The sequence below is a fragment of the Babylonia areolata genome, chromosome 2 (genome assembly GCF_041734735.1).
Source record: "Babylonia areolata isolate BAREFJ2019XMU chromosome 2, ASM4173473v1, whole genome shotgun sequence".
NCBI classification, from domain to species: Eukaryota; Metazoa; Mollusca; class Gastropoda; order Neogastropoda; family Buccinidae; genus Babylonia; species Babylonia areolata.
Genome location: NC_134877.1, coordinates 177,320 through 198,055, shown reverse-complemented (window position 1 = coordinate 198,055; position 20,736 = coordinate 177,320). Strand labels below are relative to the sequence as shown.

General features: G+C 43.0%; 1 protein-coding gene across 3 annotated transcripts in view; it reads left to right on the top strand.

Moving 5' to 3' along the window:
- LOC143296192 (uncharacterized) overlaps positions 1-20,736 on the top strand; it is a 103,691-nt gene that overhangs the window by 10,067 nt on the left and 72,888 nt on the right. For 2 of the 3 annotated variants that reach the window (XM_076608021.1, XM_076608005.1), the window contains exons 5-7: positions 1,683-1,757; positions 10,494-10,697; positions 15,702-15,749. In XM_076608021.1, coding sequence (XP_076464136.1) covers positions 1,683-1,757; positions 10,494-10,697; positions 15,702-15,749 — 327 coding nt within the window. The remainder of the gene's footprint in view (positions 1-1,682; positions 1,758-10,493; positions 10,698-15,701; positions 15,750-20,736) is intronic. The other variant, XM_076608012.1, reaches the window with a different exon arrangement.

Genomic DNA, 20,736 nt, shown 5'->3' with positions numbered 1-20,736 from the left:
CAGTGTCTACTGTCAGCCATGTGGAGAGTCAATGTCTACTGTCAGCCATGTGGAGAGTCAATGTCTACTGTCAGCCATGTGGAGAGTCAGTGTCTACTGTCTACTGTCAGCCATGTGGAGAGTCAGTGTCTATTGTCAGTCATGTGGAGAGTCAGTGTCTACTGTCAGCCATGTGGAGAGTCAGTGTCTACTGTCAGTCATGTGGAGAGTCAGTGTCTACTGTCAGCCATGTGGAGAGTCAGTGTCTACTGTCTACTGTGAGCCATGTGGAGAGTCAATGTCTACTGTCAGCCATGTGGAGAGTCAGTGTCTACTGTCAGTCATGTGGAGAGTCAATGTCTACTGTCAGTCATGTGGAGAGTCAGTGTCTACTGTCAGTCATGTGGAGAGTCAATGTCTACTGTCAGCCATGTGGAGGGTCAATGTCTACTGTCAGCCATGTGGAGAGTCAATGTCTACTGTCAGCCATGTGGAGGGTCAATGTCTACTGTCAGCCATGTGGAGAGTCAATGTCTACTGTCTACTGTCAGCCATGTGGAGAGTCAGTGTCTACTGTCAGCCATGTGGAGAGTCAGTGTCTACTGTCTGTCATACTGAAATGTATGCTGTGGAGGGAAAGTAATATCAGCTGACAGCAACAGAAACCATGTGAATCTGGCCCTGTCACACCTACATCAAGAAACAAACAAGTAAAGTGGAGTAAATCACCCGTACACACACACACACACACACACACACACACCAGTCACAGGGTTGATGATTCCATAGTGTAACGGAATTTTTCAGCGTGAATATGTGGGCATGTGTTGTTTTCACCTGGCATTCCATTCAAACCATAAAGTACAATACACACGCACATTTAGATTTTTGAAGAACAAAACTACCATTTTATTTACTTCTCATCTTGGCTTTTTACACTTAATGATATTAATAATTATATAATCAAATTAAAGATGGTAAAGGTAAAGCACAGTCTTTAAGGAAAAAATGTTCGTTTGTTTCTGAAACTCACTCAAACAAAAAATGTCTTCAGAGCTCTCAAAATAAACAAAACAAAACTTCACAAGGAAACAGCACAGGCAATGATAATGGCTGCTGACATCCTGGGTGCCGGCACATCACCAGTGGACAACATAATATAGCTGGCACCATACGGATGGGTGGTCTGTTTGTTAAATCAGTCTTTGGCATGGCTCCCTGGGCCCAGTCTCTCCCCTGGGACGGCAGTGGACCCGCGTCACCCTTCACTCAGTCTGCAGCCTTCACTTGATGCTGTTCCCTAACTGCAATATTTCTGGGTTGCTGATTGCAGCAATGACTGGCATAAGCAAAAATTAACTTGCTCAGTGAACCGGAACTGGCCTAACGTTAACACTTAACAGGTTACCAAACGACCTTCACGTGCTTCAAAAACATATCACACTACAAATCATTGTCTGGGAACCTTTTGTTCCTGCGTGAAAAAATGTCCTTACTTTCCAATAGACAACACCAAAATTAACATGTACAAGAAGATACCCTATAAAAATTGTCACCACCTGACAAAACATGTACAAAGCAATTAGTTACGCATAGAATGCCCTATGTTTCAGAGGGTCAGCATAGAATGCCCTGTGTTTCAGAGGGTCAGCATAGAATGCCCTGTGTTTCAGAGGGTCAGCATAGAATGCCCTGTGTTTCAGAGGGTCAGCTCCCTCAGGAAGGCGTTCAGACAACAACTGGCTGACGCAGTGTCTCGCCTCTCTGTGATGTACAAGGTACATGTTTCAGTTCCCTCTTTGTCCCCACACCCAGTTCACACAGCATTCAACTTTATACTCTCCACCCCTTTCACAGCATTGAACTTTATAACCCCCACACCCAGTTCACACAGCATTGAACTTTATACTCTCCACCCCTTTCACAGCATTGAACTTTATACCCCCCACCCCTTTCACAGCATTGAACTTTATACCCCCAACCCCTTTCACAGCATTGAACTTTATACCCCCCACCCCTTTCACAGCATTGAACTTTATACCCCCCACCCCTTTCACAGCATTGAACTTTATACTCCCCACCCCTTTCACAGCATTGAACTTTATAACCCCCACGCCTTTTACAGCATTGAACTTTATACCCCCCACCCCTTTTACAGCATTGAACTTTATACCCCCCACCCCTTTTACAGCATTGAACTTTATACTCCCCACCCCTTTCACAGCATTGAACTTTATACCCCCCACCCTTCACAGCATTGAACTTTATACTCCCCACCCCTTTCACAGAGCATTGAACTTTATACTCCCCACCCATTTCACAGAGCATTGAACTTTATACCCCCACCCCTTTCACAGAGCATTGAACTTTATACCCCCCACCCCTTTCACAGCATTGAACTTTATACTCCCCACCCCTTTCACAGAGCATTGAACTTTATACTCCCCACCCCTTTCACAGAGCATTGAACTTTATACCCCCACCCCTTTCACAGCATTGAACTTTATACTCCCCACCCCTTTCACAGCATTGAACTTTATACTCCCCACCCCTTTCACAGAGCATTGAACTTGATTACTCCCCACCCCTTTCACAGCATTGAACTTTATACTCCCCACCCCTTTTACAAAGTATTGTACTGTGTACCCCTCACCCCTTTCACAATGCATTGTACTGTGTACCCCTCACCCCTTTCACAATGCATTGTACTGTGTACCCCCCACCCCTTTCACAATGCATTGTACTGTGTACCCCTCACCCCTTTCACAATGCATTGTACTGTGTACCCCCCACCCCTTTCACAATGCATTGTACTGTGTACCCCCCACCCCTTTCACAATGCATTGTACAGTGTACCCCTCACCCCTTTCACAATGCATTGTACTGTGTACCCCCCACCCCCCACCCCTTTCACAATGCATTGTACTGTGTACCCCCTCACCCCTTTCACAATGCATTGTACTGTGTACCCCCCACCCCTTTCACAATGCATTGTACTGTGTACCCCCCACCCCTTTCACAATGCATTGTACTGTGTACCCCCCACCGCTTTCACAATGCATTGTACTGTGTACCCCCCACCCCTTTCACAATGTATTGTACTGTGTACCCCCCACCCCTTTCACAATGCATTGTACTGTGTACCCCCCCCCACCCCTTTCACAATGCATTGTACTGTGTACCCCCCACCCCTTTCACAATGTATTGTACTGTGTACCCCTCACCCCTTTCACAATGCATTGTACTGTGTACCCCCCACCCCTTTCACAATGTATTGTACTGTGTACCCCCCACCCCTTTCACAATGTATTGTACTGTGTACCCCTCACCCCTTTCACAATGCATTGTACAGTGTACCCCCCACCCCTTTCACAATGTATTGTACTGTGTACCCCCCACCCCTTTCACAATGCATTGTACTGTGTACCCCCCACCCCTTTCACAATGCATTGTACTGTGTACCCCCCACCCCTTTCACAATGCATTGTACTGTGTACCCCCCACCCCTTTCACAATGTATTGTACTGTGTACCCCCCACCCCTTTCACAATGCATTGTACTGTGTACCCCCCACCCCTTTCACAATGCATTGTACTGTGTACCCCCCACCCCTTTCACAATGCATTGTACTGTGTACCCCCCACCCCTTTCACAATGCATTGTACTGTGTACCCCCCACCCCTTTCACAATGCATTGTACTGTGTACCCCCCACCCCTTTCACAATGCATTGTACTGTGTACCCCCTCACCCCTTTCACAATGCATTGTACTGTGTACCCCCCACCCCTTTCACAATGCATTGTACTGTGTACCCCCCACCCCTTTCACAATGCATTGTACTGTGTACCCCCCACCCCTTTCACAATGCATTGTACTGTGTACCCCCCACCCCTTTCACAATGCATTGTACTGTGTACCCCCCACCCCCCTTTCACAATGCATTGTACAGTGTACCCCCCCCTTCAGGACCCTTTCACAATGTATTGTACTGTGTACCCCTCACCCCTTTCACAAGGCATTGTACTGTGTACCCCCCCACCCCTTTCACAATGTATTGTACTGTGTGTACCCCTCACCCCTTTCACAAAGCATTGTACTGTGTACCCCCCCCCACCCCCCCACCCCGTTCACAATGTATTGTACTGTGTGTACCCCTCACCCCTTTCACAAAGCATTGTACTGTGTACACCCCCACCCCCCCACCCCCCTTTCTTCAATGCATTGTACTGTGTACCCCCCCCACCCCCTTCATAATGCATTGTACAGTGTACCCCCCCACCCCTTTCACAATGTATTGTACTGTGTACCCCTCACCCCTTTCACAATGCATTGTACTGTGTACCCCCCACCCCTTTCACAATGCATTGTACTGTGTACCCCCCACCCCTTTCACAATGCATTGTACAGTGTATCCCCCCCACCCCTTTCACAATGTATTGTACTGTGTACCCCTCACCCCTTTCACAATGCATTGTACTGTGTACCCCCCACCCCTTTCACAATGTATTGTACTGTGTGTACCCCTCACCCCTTTCACAAAGCATTGTACTGTGTACCCCCCCACCCCCCCACCCCTTTCACAATGCATTGTACTGTGTACCCCCCCACCCCTTTCATAATGCATTGTACAGTGTACCCCTCACCCCTTTCACAATGCATTGTACAGTGTACCCCTCACCCCTTTCACAATGCATTGTACAGTGTAACCCCTCACCCCTTTCACAATGCATTGTACAGTGTACCCCTCACCCCTTTCACAAAGCATTGTACTGTGTACCCCCCCCCACCCCTTTCACAAAGTATTGTACTGTGTACCCCCCCCCTTTCACAATGCATTGTACTGTGTGTACCCCCCACCCCTTTCACAATGCATTGTACAGTGTACCCCCCACCCCTTTCACAATGCATTGTACTGTGTACCCCCCCCACCCCTTCACAATGCATTGTACTGTGTACCCCCCACCCCTTTCACAATGCATTGGACTGTGTTACCCCTCACCCCCTTTCACAATGCATTGTAACTGTGTACCCCCCACCCCTTTCACAATGGTTTGTACTGTGTACCCCCCCACCCCTTCACAATGTTTATTGTACTGTGTACCCCCCCTCCCCCGCCCCTTTCACAATGCACTTGTACTGTGTGTACCCCCACGCCCCTTTCACTAATGCTTTGTACAGTGTACCCCCCCACCCCTTTCCTATAGGGGAGAATGCATTGTACTGTGTACCCCTCACTCCCTTTCACAATGGGAATTGTACTGTGTACCCCCCACCCCTTCACAATGCATTGTACTGTGTACCCCTCACCCCTTTCACAATGTATTGTACTGTGTACCCCCCACCCCTTTCACAATGCATTGTACTGTGTACCCCCCCCCTTTCACAATGCATTGTACTGTGTACCCCCCACCCCTTTCACAAATGCATTGTACTGTGTACCCCCCCACCCCTTTCACAATGCATTGTACTGTGTACCCCCCCCCCCCACCCCTTTCACAATGCATTGTACTGTGTACCCCCAACCCCTTCACATGCTTGTACTGTGTACCCCCCCACCCCTTTCACAAATGCATTGTACTGTGGACCCCCCACCCCTTTCACAATGCCTTTGTACTGGGTGGACCCCTCACCCCCTTTCACATGGCATTGGTACTGTGTACCCCCCCACTCCTTTCACAATGCTTTGTACTGTGTACCCCTCACCCCTTTCACAATGCATTGTACTGTGTACCCCCCACCCCTTTCACATGCATTGGACTGTGGTACCCCGCACCCCTTCACAAGTATTGTACTGGTACCCCCTCACCCCTTTCACAATGCATTGTACTGTGTACCCCTCACCCCTTTCACAATGCATTGTACTGTGTGTACCCCCCTCCCCTTTCACAATGCATTGTACTGTGTACCCCTCACCCCTTTCACAATGCATTGTACTGTGTACCCCTCACCCCTTTCACAAAGTATTGTACTGTGTGTACCCCCCACCCCTTGCACAATGCATTGTACTGTGTACCCCCCCACCCCTTTCACAATGTATTGTACTGTGTACCCCCCACCCCTTTCACAATGCATTGTACTGTGTACCCCTCACCCCTTTCACAAAGTATTGTACTGTGTGTACCCCCTCCCCTTTTACAATGTTTTGAACACTCACTGGTATGTGTGAGTGGACATTAAATATTTCTTCCTTCCTTCCTTCCTTCCTTCCTTCCTTCATAGGCTGCCTGTCTACAGTCACCAGTATGTGTCAGTGGACATTAAGCAACATACACTGTGTGTTGGCCTGGAAGGAAGGACGGAAGGAAGAAAGGGAGGGAGGTAAACAGCGCAGCAACATACACTGTGTGTTGGCCTGGAAGGAAGGATGGAAGGAAGGGAGGGAGACAGCTCAACAACATACACTGTGTGTTGGCCTGGAAGGAAGGAAGGAAGGAAGGGAGGAAGAAAGGGAGGGAGGTAAACAGTGCAGCAACATACACTGTGTGTTGGCCTGGAAGGAAGGATGGAAGGACGGAAGGAAGGAAGGAAGGAAGGGAGGGAGGTAAACAGTGCAGCAACATACACTGTGTTTTAGCCTGGAAGGAAGGAAGGAAGGGAGGGAGGGAGGTAAACAGTGCAGCAACATACACTGTGTGTTGGCCTGGAAGGAAGGAAGGAAGGATGGAAGGAAGGAAGGAAGGAAGGGAGGGAGGTAAACAGTGCAGCAACATACACTGTGTGTTGGCCTGGAAGGAAGGATGGAAGGAAGGGAGGGAGGGAGGAGGGAGGGAGACAGCTCAATAACATACACTGTGTTTTAGCCTGGAAGGAAGGAAGGAAGGGAGGAAGGAAGGAAGGAAGGGAGGGAGGGAGGAGGGAGGGAGACAGCTCAATAACATACACTGTGTTTTAGCCTGGAAGGAAGGAAGGAAGGGAGGGAGGGAGGAGGGAGGGAGACAGCTCAATAACATACACTGTGTTTTAGCCTGGAAGGAAGGAAGGAAGTGAGGAAGGAAGGAAGGAAGGGAGGGAGGGAGGAGGGAGGGAGACAGCTCAATAACATACACTGTGTGTTGGCCTGGAAGGAAGGAAGGAAGGAAGAAAGGAAGGAAGAAAGGGAGGGAGAGAGGGAGACAGCTCAACAAATGTTATGTGTGCCCAGCTCCCTGTTTCATGTGTTGGATGAAAGTGCATGCTCTGATGAGGTCGTTCTGAAGAGATCAACAGTTGTTTTTCACATATGCATACCTTAAATTGCCAGGAATGAAATAAGAATGTTGCATGGTATTTTGAAAGAAGAAGCAAGAGAGCTAATGTAGTGATTTTACATCCAGTATGTTACCCAGTGCACCAAGTACTCTTATATCCAGTATGTTATCCAGTGCACCAAGTACTCTTATATCCAGTATGTTATCTGGCGCACCAAGTACTCTTATATCCAGTATGTTATCTGGCGCACCAAGTACTCTTATATCCAGTATGTTATCTGGTGCACCAAGTACTCTTATATCCAGTATGTTATCTGGTGCACAAAGTACTCTTATATCCAGTATGTTATCCAGTGCACAAGTACTCTTATATCCAGTATGTTATCTGGTGCACCAAGTACTCTTATATCCAGTATGTTATCTGGTGCACCAAGTACTCTTATATCCAGTATGTTATCCAGTGCACCAAGTACTCTTATATCCAGTATGTTATCCAGTGCACCAAGTACTCTTATATCCAGTATGTTATCTGGCGCACCAAGTACTCTTATATCCAGTATGTTATCCAGTGCACCAAGTACTCTTATATCCAGTATGTTATCCAGTGCACAAGTACTCTTATATCCAGTATGTTATCCAGTGCACCAAGTACTCTTATATCCAGTATGTTATCCAGTGCACCAAGTACTCTTATATCCAGTATGTTCTCTGGCGCACCAAGTACCCTTATATCCAGTATATTATCCAGTGCACCAAGTACTCTTATATCCAGTATGTTATCTGGTGCACCAAGTACTCTTATATCCAGAATGTTATTCAGTGCACAAGTACTCTTATATCCAGTATGTTATCTGGTGCACCAAGTACTCTTATATCCAGTATGTTATCCAGTGCACCAAGTACTCTTATATCCAGTGTTATCCAGTGCACCAAGTACTCTTATATCCAGTGTTATCCAGTGCACCAAGTACTCTTATATCCAGTATGTTATCTGGTGCACTAAGTACTCTTATATCCAGTATGTTATCTGGTGCACCAAGTACTCTTACATCCAGTATGTTACCCAGTGCACCAAGTACTCTTATATCCAGTATGTTATCCAGTGCACCAAGTACTCTTATATCCAGTATGTTATCCAGTGCACCAAGTACTCTTATATCCAGTATGTTATCCAGTGCACCAAGTTCTCTTATATTCAGTATGTTATGCAGTGCACCACGTACTCTTACATCCAGTATCATATCCAGTGCACCAAGTACTCTTATATCCAGTATGTTATCTGGCGCACCAAGTACTCTTATATCCAGTATGTTATCCAGTGCACCAAGTACTCTTATATCCAGTATCATATCCAGTGCACCAAGTACTCTTATATCCAGTATGTTCTCCAGTGCACCAGCACTCATATCAAGTATGTTATCCAGTGCACCAAGTACTCTTATATCCAGTATGTTATCTGGTGCACCAAGTACTCTTACATCCAGTATCATAGCCAGTGCACCAAGTACTCTTATATCCAGTATGTTATCCAGTGCACCAAGTACTCTTATATCCAGTATGTTATCCAGTGCACAAGTACTCTTATATCCAGTATGTTATCCAGTGCACCAAGCACTCTTTCTATCATGTCTGCAGCCACCTTTCATTTTTAGGGTCTTATAGATGCATGCAGTATTATCTCTTTTCTTTTTGGTTCTTTTTTTTCTTTTTTTTTTGTACTGGCTAATACAGTTTGAGCATGATGAATCTTGCACACAGGTTCATTGGGGCAGTGGTGGGGGGGTGGAATTTGGAAGGAGAGGAGAGGACCACTCCCACCCCCTCCGCACCAAAAAAAAAAGAAAAAAAAAAAGAAAGAAAATCATACTACACTTCCAATCTTTCACCACTTATCCCCTCACTAACTGATGAGTCTGAGTATTTCCATATTATACACATTTCCATATTTGCACTTTGGTGATTCAAAAAGTGTTTCTTTCCTCCTTTGCCCCCCTCACCCCTTTACTTTCATTTGGCTCAGAGTATCAGTATGCACACTTCAGCTTTAAGGGACAGTATCAGTATACACACTTCAGCTTTAAGAGACAGTATCAGTATGCACACTTCAGCTTTAAGGGACAGTATCAGTATACACACTTCAGCTTTAAGAGACAGTATCAGTATGCACACTTCAGCTTTAAGGGACAGTATCAGTATGCACGCTTCAGCTTTAAGGGACAGTATCAGTATGCACACTTCAGCTTTAAGGGACAGTATCAGTATGCACACTTCAGCTTTAAGGGGACAGTATCAGTATGCACACTTCAGCTTTAAGGGACAGTATCAGTATGCACACTTCAGCTTTAAGGGACAGTATCAGTATGAACACTTCAGCTTTAAGGGACAGTATCAGTATGCACACTTCAGCTTTAAGGGACAGTATCAGTATGAACACTTCAGTTTTAAGAGGACAGTATCAGTATGCACACTTCAGCTTTAAGGGACAGTATCAGTATGAACACTTCAGCTTTAAGAGGACAGTATCAGTATGCACACTTCAGCTTTAAGGGACAGTATCAGTATGAACACTTCAGTTTTAAGAGGACAGTATCAGTATGCACACTTCAGCTTTAAGGGACAGTATCAGTATGAACACTTCAGCTTTAAGGGACAGTATCAGTATGCACACTTCAGCTTTAAGGGACAGTATCAGTATGCACACTTCAGCTTTAAGGGACAGTATCAGTATACACACTTCAGCTTTAAGGGACCCTGCATGCATTCATCCTGGCCCACTAACTTTTCAGTATTACAAAAACTCTGTCACTCTCACCTGCAGCTAAAGGTACTGCACATGCACATTGTTTCTCTTTGTTGCCCTCACGAAGAAAACCCCACCATTCGAATGGTACTGGAAAAGACGTTATCCACCCATGCTACTGATCCTGCATGCTATGTTCTGCTTGTTTGTTGCCCTCATGAAGAAAAACCTGCCATGCTGATGCTACTGGAAAAGATGTTATCCACCCATGCTAACAAAATTGCACATTATGTTCTGCTTGTGTGTTCCCCTGGTGTAGAAAATCTGCCATTCTAATGGCACTGGAAATGACTGGACATGCTAGCAATACTGCACGTTATGTACAACTTGTGTGTTCCCCTGGTGTAGAAAATCTGCCATTCTAATGGCACTGGAAATGACTGGACATGCTAGCAATACTGCACGTTATGTACAACTTGTGTGTTCCCCTGGTGCAGAAAATCTGCCATTCAAATGGCACTGGAAATGACTGGACATGCTAGCAATACTGCACGTTATGTACATCTTGTGTGTTCCCCTGGTGTAGAAAAACTTGGAGTCCAACATGATGCGCGAGCGTACCCGGCAGCAGAGTGACCTCAAAGGTCAGGATGCCCGTATCCAGGAGATGAAGGCCACCATTGCCCGCAATGAGTCCATCATCCAGATGTTGCAGCTGCAACTTCAGCAACAGCAACAGCAGCAACAGACGGAGCATCATGAGAGGCAGTTCTTCATGGATGATGCATCGGTGAGTGGGCCATAGTTGACACTTTGCTTTTCCATCATTATAGAGGACATTTTCCCTTTGTCAGAATGAAAACTTTGAACTGATATGTATGTTTCTCTTTAAATGTCAAGATTGTCAAAGATTGTGGACTGATCATTATACACTACACCACATGGAGACTGATCATTATACACTACACCACATCATGTAGACTGATCATTATACACTACACCACATCATGTAGACTGATCATTATACACTACACCACATCATGTGGACTGATCATTATACACTACACCACATCATGTAGACTGATCATTATAGACTACACCACATCATGTAGACTGATCATTATACACTACACCACATCATGTAGACTGATCATTATACATTACACCACATCATGTGGACTGATCATTATACACCACATCATGTGGACTGATCATTATACACTACACCACATCATGTGGACTGATCATTATACACTACACCACATCATGTGGACTGATCATTATACACCACATCATGTGGACTGATTATTATACACTACTCCACATCATGCGGACTGATCATTATACACCACATCATGTGGACTGATCATTATACACTGCTCCACATCATGTGGACTGATCATTATACACTACATGACATCATGTGGACTGATCATTATACACCACATCACATCATGTAGACTGATCATTATACACCACATCATGCTGACTGATCATTATACACCACATCACATCATGTGGACTGATCATTATACACTACACCACATCATGTGGACTGATTATACACTACACCACATCATGTGGACTGATCATTATACACTACACCACATCATGTGGACTGATCATTATACACCACATCACATCATGTGGACTGATCATTATACACTACACCACATCATGTGGACTGATTATACACTACACCACATCATGTGGACTGATCATTATACACTACACCACATCATGTAGACTGATCATTATACACTACATGACATGTGGACTGATTATACACTACACCACATCATGTGGACTGATCATTATACACCACATCACATCATGTGGACTGATCATTATACACTACACCACATCATGCGGACTGATCATTATACACTACACCACATCATGTGGACTGATCATTATACACTACACCACATCATGTGGACTGATTATACACTACACCACATCATGTGGACTGATCATTATACACTACACCACATCATGTGGACTGATCATTATACACTACACCACATCATGTAGACTGATCATTATACACTACACCACATCATGTGGACTGATCATTATACACTACACCACATCATGTGGACTGATCATTATACACTACACCACATCATGTGGACTGATCATTATACACTACTCCACATCAAGCGGACTGATCATTATACACCACATCATGTGGACTGATCATTATACACTACTCCACATCATGTGGACTGATCATTATACACTACATGACATCATGTGGACTGATCATTATACACCACATGACATCATGTAGACTGATCATTATACACCACATCATGCTGACTGATCATTATACACCACATCACATCATGTGGACTGATCATTATACACTACACCACATCATGTGGACTGATTATACACTACACCACATCATGTGGACTGATCATTATACACTACACCACATCATGTGGACTGATCATTATACACCACATCATGTGGACTGATCATTATACACTACACCACATCATGTGGACTGATCATTATACACCACATCACATCATGTGGACTGATCATTATACACTACACCACATCATGTGGACTGATCATTATACACTACACCACATCATGTGGACTGATCATTATACACTACACCACATCATGTGGACTGATTATACACTACACCACATCATGTGGACTGATTATACACTACACCACATCATGTGGACTGATCATTATACACTACACCACATCATGTAGACTGATCATTATACACTACATGACATCATGTGGACTGATTATACACTACACCACATCATGTGGACTGATCATTATACACCACATCACATCATGTGGACTGATCATTATACACTACACCACATCATGCGGACTGATCATTATACACTACACCACATCATGTGGACTGAACATTATACACTACACCACATCATGTGGACTGATCATTATACACTACACCACATCATGCGGACTGATCATTATACACCACATGTGGACTGATCAGTATACACCACATCATGTAGACTGATCATTATACACCACATCATGTGGACTGATCATTATATACCACATCATGTGGACTGATCATTATACACTACACCACATCATGCGGACTGATCATTATACACTACACCACATCATATGGACTGATCATTATACACCACATCATGTGGACGGATTATTATACACCACATCATGTGGACTGATCATTATACACTACACCACATCATGCGGACTGATCATTATACACTACACCACATCATGCGGACTGATCATTATACACCACATCATGTGGACTGAGCATTATACACCACATCATGTGGACTGATCATTATACACTACACCACATCATGTGGACGGATCATTATACACCACATCATGTGGACTGATCATTATACACTACACCACATCATGTGGACTGATCATTATACACTACACCACATCATGTGGACTGATCATTATACACTACACCACATCATGTGGACTGATCATTATACACTACACCACATCATGTAGACTGATCATTATACACCACATCATGTGGACTGATCATTATACACTACACCACATCATGTGGACTGATCATTATACACTACATGACATCATGTGGACTGATTATTATACACTACATGACATCATGTAGACTGATCATTATACACTACACCACATCATGTGGACTGATCATTATACACCACATCATGTGGACTGATCATTATACACTACATCACATCATGTGGACTGATCATTATACACTACACCACATCATGCGGACTGATCATTATGCACTACACCACATCATGTGGACTGATTATACACTACACCACATCATGTGGACTGATCATTATACACTACACCACATCATGTAGACTGATCATTATACACTACATGACATCATGTGGACTGATTATACACTACACCACATCATGTGGACTGATCATTATACACCACATCACATCATGTGGACTGATCATTATACACTACACCACATCATGCGGACTGATCATTATACACTACACCACATCATGTGGACTGATCATTATACACTACACCACATCATGTGGACTGATTATACACTACACCACATCATGTGGACTGATCATTATACACTACACCACATCATGTGGACTGATCAGTATACACTACACCACACCACATCATGCGGACTGATCATTATACACCACATCATGTGGACTGATCAGTATACACTACACCACATCATGTGGACTGATCATTATACACCACATCATGTGGACTGATCATTATACACTACACCACATCATGCGGACTGATCATTATACACTACACCACATCATGTGGACTGATCATTATACACCACATCATGTGGACTGATCATTATACACTACACCACATCATGTGGACTGATCATTATACACCACATCATGTGGACTGATCATTATACACTACACCACATCATGTGGACTGATCATTATACACTACACCACATCATGTGGACTGATCATTATACACTACACCACATCATGTAGACTGATCATTATACACCACATCATGTGGACTGATCATTATACACTACACCACATCATGTGGACTGATCATTATACACCACATCATGTGGACTGATCATTATACACTACACCACATCATGTGGACTGATCATTATACACTACACCACATCATGTGGACTGATCATTATACACCACATCATGTGGACTGATCATTATACACTACACCACATCATGTAGACTGATCATTATACACCACATCATGTGGACTGATCATTATACACTACATGACATCATGTGGACTGATCATTATACACCACATCATGTGGACTGATCATTATACACTACATGACATCATGTGGACTGATCATTATACACTACATCACATCATGTAGACTGATCATTATACACTACACCACATCATGTGGACTGATCATTATACACCACATCATGTGGACTGATCATTATACACTACATCACATCATGTGGACTGATCATTATACACTACATCACATCATGTGGACTGATCATTATACACTACACCACATCATGCGGACTGATCATTATACACTACATGACATCATGTGGACTGATCAGTATACACTACACCACATCATGTGGACTGATCATTATACACCACATCACATCATGTGGACTGAACATTATACACTACACCACATCATGTGGACTGATCATTATACACTACACCACATCATGTAGACTGATCATTATACACTACTTCACATCATGTGGACTGATCATTATACACTACACCACATCATGTAGACTGATCATTATACACCACATCACATCATGTGGACTGATTATTATACACTACACCACATCATGTGGACTGATCATTATACACTACACCACATCATGTGGACTGATCATTATACACTACACCACATCATGTAGACTGATCATTATACACTACACCACATCACATCATGTGGACTGATCATTATACACCACGTCATGTGGACTGGCCATTATACACTACTCCACATCATGTGGACTGATCATTATATACTACATGACATCATGTAGACTGATCATTATACACTACACCACATCATGTGGACTGATCATTATACACTACATGACATCATGTAGACTGATCATTATACACTACATCACATCATGTAGACTGATCATTATACACTACACCACATCATGTAAACTGATGATTATATGCGTCACCACATCACATGAACTGATCACACACACACACACACACACACACACACACACACACACACACACACATTTATTTTTCAGAAGCAATTAAATTCACCTCAGTGTATATTTATTACCAGTCATCAAAGAGTAAATCAACTCGAGCAACCGAATCACCCGTGATGGTGGTAACTATTTTTGTGTTGATTATATGATATAATGATATAATCATCACTTTGAAAAGAGTGGATTTTGGTGTGTCACACACTTATATAACCTGTTTGATATTCATATTGTATGTTTTGTTGGATTTGTTGGGGTTTGTGGATCAACTTTTATGTTTGGTTTTGTGAAGCTTTTTTTTTTTGGCATGTATTGTAGGGCTTTGTTCAGGGTGTGGGTTTATAAATGATAATTATTTAGTGTGTTCGTGTGTGTGTCCAGGTGATTGGTTGTGCATATGTCAGTGTATTTTGAGAGAGTGCAGTGATGCGATGTTTGCCAATTTATTTGTGCATTAACTCATTTAGTTGTTTGTTTGTTTATTGATTACACATTTTTTACACACTTATTTTCATGCATTAATTCATTTGTTCGTTCGTTCATTCATTCATTCATTCATATATCCATTCCATATGTATGTTATTCGGCTGACGTGCTTGTATATTTAATAATATGAAGAATCATTCATTCCTACAATGTACAGGTTTTTTTGTTTTTGTTTTTGTTCAGGTAAGCTCACCTCACTTTGCATGGAAATTCACTTCACCCCTCCATCATCATCACATTCACTTCACCCCTCCATCATCTTCCCCTCCATCATCTTCCCCTCCATCATCATCACATTCACTTCACCCCTCCATCATCTTCCCCTCCATCATCATCACATTCACTTCACCCCTCCATCATCATCACATTCACTTCACCCCTCCATCATCTTCCCCTCCATCATCATCACATTCACTTCACCCTCCATCATCATCACATTCACTTCACCCTCCATCATCATCACATTCACTTCACCCCTCCATCATCATCACATTCACTTCACCCCTCCATCATCTTCCCCTCCATCATCATCACATTCACTTCACCCTCCATCATCATCACATTCACTTCACCCTCCATCATCATCACATTCACTTCACCCCTCCATCATCATCACATTCACTTCACCCCTCCATCATCTTCCCCTCCATCATCATCACATTCACTTCACCCCTCCATCATCATCACATTCACTTCACCCCTCCATCATCATCACATTCACTTCACCCCTCCATCATCTTCCCCTCCATCATCATCACATTCACTTCACCCCTCCATCATCTTCCCCTCCATCATCATCACATTCACTTCACCCCTCCATCATCTTCCCCTCCATCATCATCACACTCACTTCACCCCTCCATCATCTTCCCCTCCATCATCATCACATTCACTTCACCCCTCCATCATCATCACACTCACTTCACCCCTCCATCATCTTCCCCTCCATCATCTTCACATTCACTTCACCCCTCCATCATCTTCCCCTCCATCATCATCACAGTCACTTCACCCCTCCATCATCATCACATTCACTTCACCCCTCCATCATCATCACATTCACTTCACCCCTCCATCATCTTCCCCTCCATCATCATCACACTCACTTCACCCTTCCATCATCTTCACATTCACTTCACCCCTCCATCATCTTCACATTCACTTCACCCCTCCATCATCTTCACATTCACTTCACCCCTCCATCATCTTCACATTCACTTCACCCCTCCATCATCTTCCCCTCCATCATCATCACATTCACTTCACCCCTCCATCATCATCACACTCACTTCACCCCTCCATCATCTTCCCCTCCATCATCATCACATTCACTTCACCCCTCCATCATCTTCACACTCACTTCACCCCTCCATCATCTTCACATTCACTTCACCCCTCCATCATCTTCCCCTCCATCATCATCACACTCACTTCACCCCTCCATCATCATCACATTCACTTCACCCCTCCATCATCTTCCCCTCCATCATCTTCACAGTCACTTCACCCCTCCATCATCTTCCCCTCCATCATCTTCACAGTCACTTCACCCCTCCATCATCTTCCCCTCCATCATCTTCACATTCACTTCACCCCTCCATCATCTTCACATTCACTTCACCCCTCCATCATCTTCCCCTCCATCATCTTCACAGTCACTTCACCCCTCCATCATCTTCCCCTCCATCATCTTCACATTCACTTCACCCCTCCATCATCATCACATTCACTTCACCCCTCCATCATCTTCCCCTCCATCATCATCACATTCACTTCACCCCTCCATCATCTTCCCCTCCATCATCATCACATTCACTTCACCCCTCCATCATCTTCCCCTCCATCATCATCACATTCACTTCACCCCTCCATCATCATCACATTCACTTCACCCCTCCATCATCATCACATTCACTTCACCCCTCCATCATCATCACATTCACTTCACCCCTCCATCATCTTCCCCTCCATCATCATCACAGTCACTTCACCCCTCCATCATCTTCACATTCACTTCACCCCTCCATCATCATCACACTCACTTCACCCCTCCATCATCTTCACACTCACTTCACCCCTCCATCATCTTCCCCTCCATCATCATCACATTCACTTCACCCCTCCATCATCTTCACATTCACTTCACCCCTCCATCATCTTCCCCTCCATCATCATCACATTCACTTCACCCCTCCATCATCTTCACATTCACTTCACCCCTCCATCATCTTCCCCTCCATCATCATCACATTCACTTCACCCCTCCATCATCATCACATTCACTTCACCCCTCCATCATCTTCCCCTCCATCATCATCACATTCACTTCACCCCTCCATCATCATCACACTCACTTCACCCCTCCATCATCTTCACATTCACTTCACCCCTCCATCATCATCACATTCACTTCACCCCTCCATCATCTTCACACTCACTTCACCCCTCCATCATCTTCACAGTCACTTCTCGCTCTCTCTCTGTGTCAATATGTGTATACACACAGATACACACACACACACACACACACACACACACACACACACACACACACACACACACACATGTTATGTGTATACACCTGTGCATGGCTGTGTGATTTGGGCATGTGTCCATTGACACTTTATTATCTATGATCTTTGAACTGCAGAGTGGAATCTTATTATACAATGATTATCTTTGAACTATAGGTGGAATCTTATTATACAATGACTTTCTTTGAACTATAGAGTGAAATCTTACTTTTCAATGATTATCTTTGAACTATAGAGTGGAATCTTACTTTTCTATGATTATCTTTGAACTATAGAGTGGAATCTTACTTTTCTATGATTATCTTTGAACTATAGAGTGAAATCTTACTATACAATGATTAGCTTTGAACTATAGAGTGGAATCTTACTTTTCTATGATTATCTTTGAACTATAGAGTGGAATCTTACTTTTCTATGATTATCTTTGAACTATAGAGTGGAATCTTACTTTTCTATGATTATCTTTGAACTATAGAGTGGAATCTTACTTTTCTATGATTATCTTTGAACTATAGAGTGGAATCTTAATATACAATGATAATCTTTGAACTATAGAGTGGAATCTTACTATACAATAATTAATGAATATAAGGATAGGATTGAAATATTGTGTGTGTGTGTGTGTGTATATATAATGTTCACTGCTGTCCTTACATCCAAATATCATTGTATTGTGTGTGCATGTTTCTATGTGTTGGAGCATGTATGCATTAATTTTGTGTCACTCAGTCAAAGAGTGGAAACATACGTTAAACTTAGAGACAGGAATGAAATATTGTATGTATCATTCTCAGGAAGAAAATCTGCTTAAGATTAATTTTGAAAAACAGAGATGAAGAACAAGATAAAAGTTGCTTTGTATTTCTGAATGATATTATTTTTCAAGTCTTATAATGGATTTGTTTATTTTGAGATTTGTTCTGCAAACTGTGCTCATATTTCTGAATGATATTATTTTTCAAGTCTTATAATGGATTTGTTTATTTTGAGATTTGTTCTGCAAACTGTGCTCATATTTCTGAATGATATTATTTTTCAAGTCTTATAATGGATTTGTTTATTTTGAGATTTGTTCTGCAAACTGTGCTCATGCATAAGGAGCTATTATCTCAGTATTTTAGTTACTTTTTGTTGCTGACAACTGCTTTGTATTTGTGTATGTATCTGTTTTTTGTGTTTTATATCCCTACCGTAAGCTTGTACTTCATATATTCATTTTGTAATATATTAATTATTGCAAGTTTGAAATCTGACCCATTGGATATTTTACTCAGATAGTACAAGAAAAAGAAAAGGTTTGAAATATGAATCAGGCTCTCTTATGTACGCTTTGCCACAGCAACAAAATAATGGAATATAACAACCATTATTTGATTTCTGATTTTTATTGTTGGATTATAATGATACTTTTTCCAACTTTTCTTAAGGTAATAATAGAAAAGGCTTGGTCACTTTAAGAATGGTATTATTGTTGTTTCCCAAAGGTTTTCCCATTGTATTATGTTGCCAATGGAAATATAAATGAAAGAGAGATCAGTATTCAACAACAGACATATTCAGTAACTGTTGCTTTTAGTATGGCAAAGGGAGAACTTCAAGCTACTGCTGCTTTGCGTTCCCCACAGCTTGCATGCAGATACAGAAATGATACCCCACCAACCCCCGCACCCCCCCCCCCATCCCCCCCAAAGACCACAGTCCTGGGTGTAAACCAATAGTTTGTTAAACTTTTGATTGAATCCTTTCATCCCAGTAGGGTACAGTGGATATCAGTATGCCAGAGTATCTTGTCAGTATGCAATATTATCTTGTCAGTGTGCCAGAGTATCTTGTCAGTATGCAATATTATCTTGTCAGTGTGCCAGAGTATCTTTTTTTTATTGATATTATTATATTTATATAGCGCTGAATCTTGTGCAGAGACAAATCAAAGCACTTTTGCACCAGTCATTCACATGCATGCATAACTCTAAAACTGGAAAAACTGAAGACAAGGAAGAGGCAGAGAAGGGAGGCTATTTTGGGAAGAGGCGGGTTTTAAGACCGGACTTGAAAGAGCTGAGTGCAGAGACTTGACGAAGAGGAAGAGGAA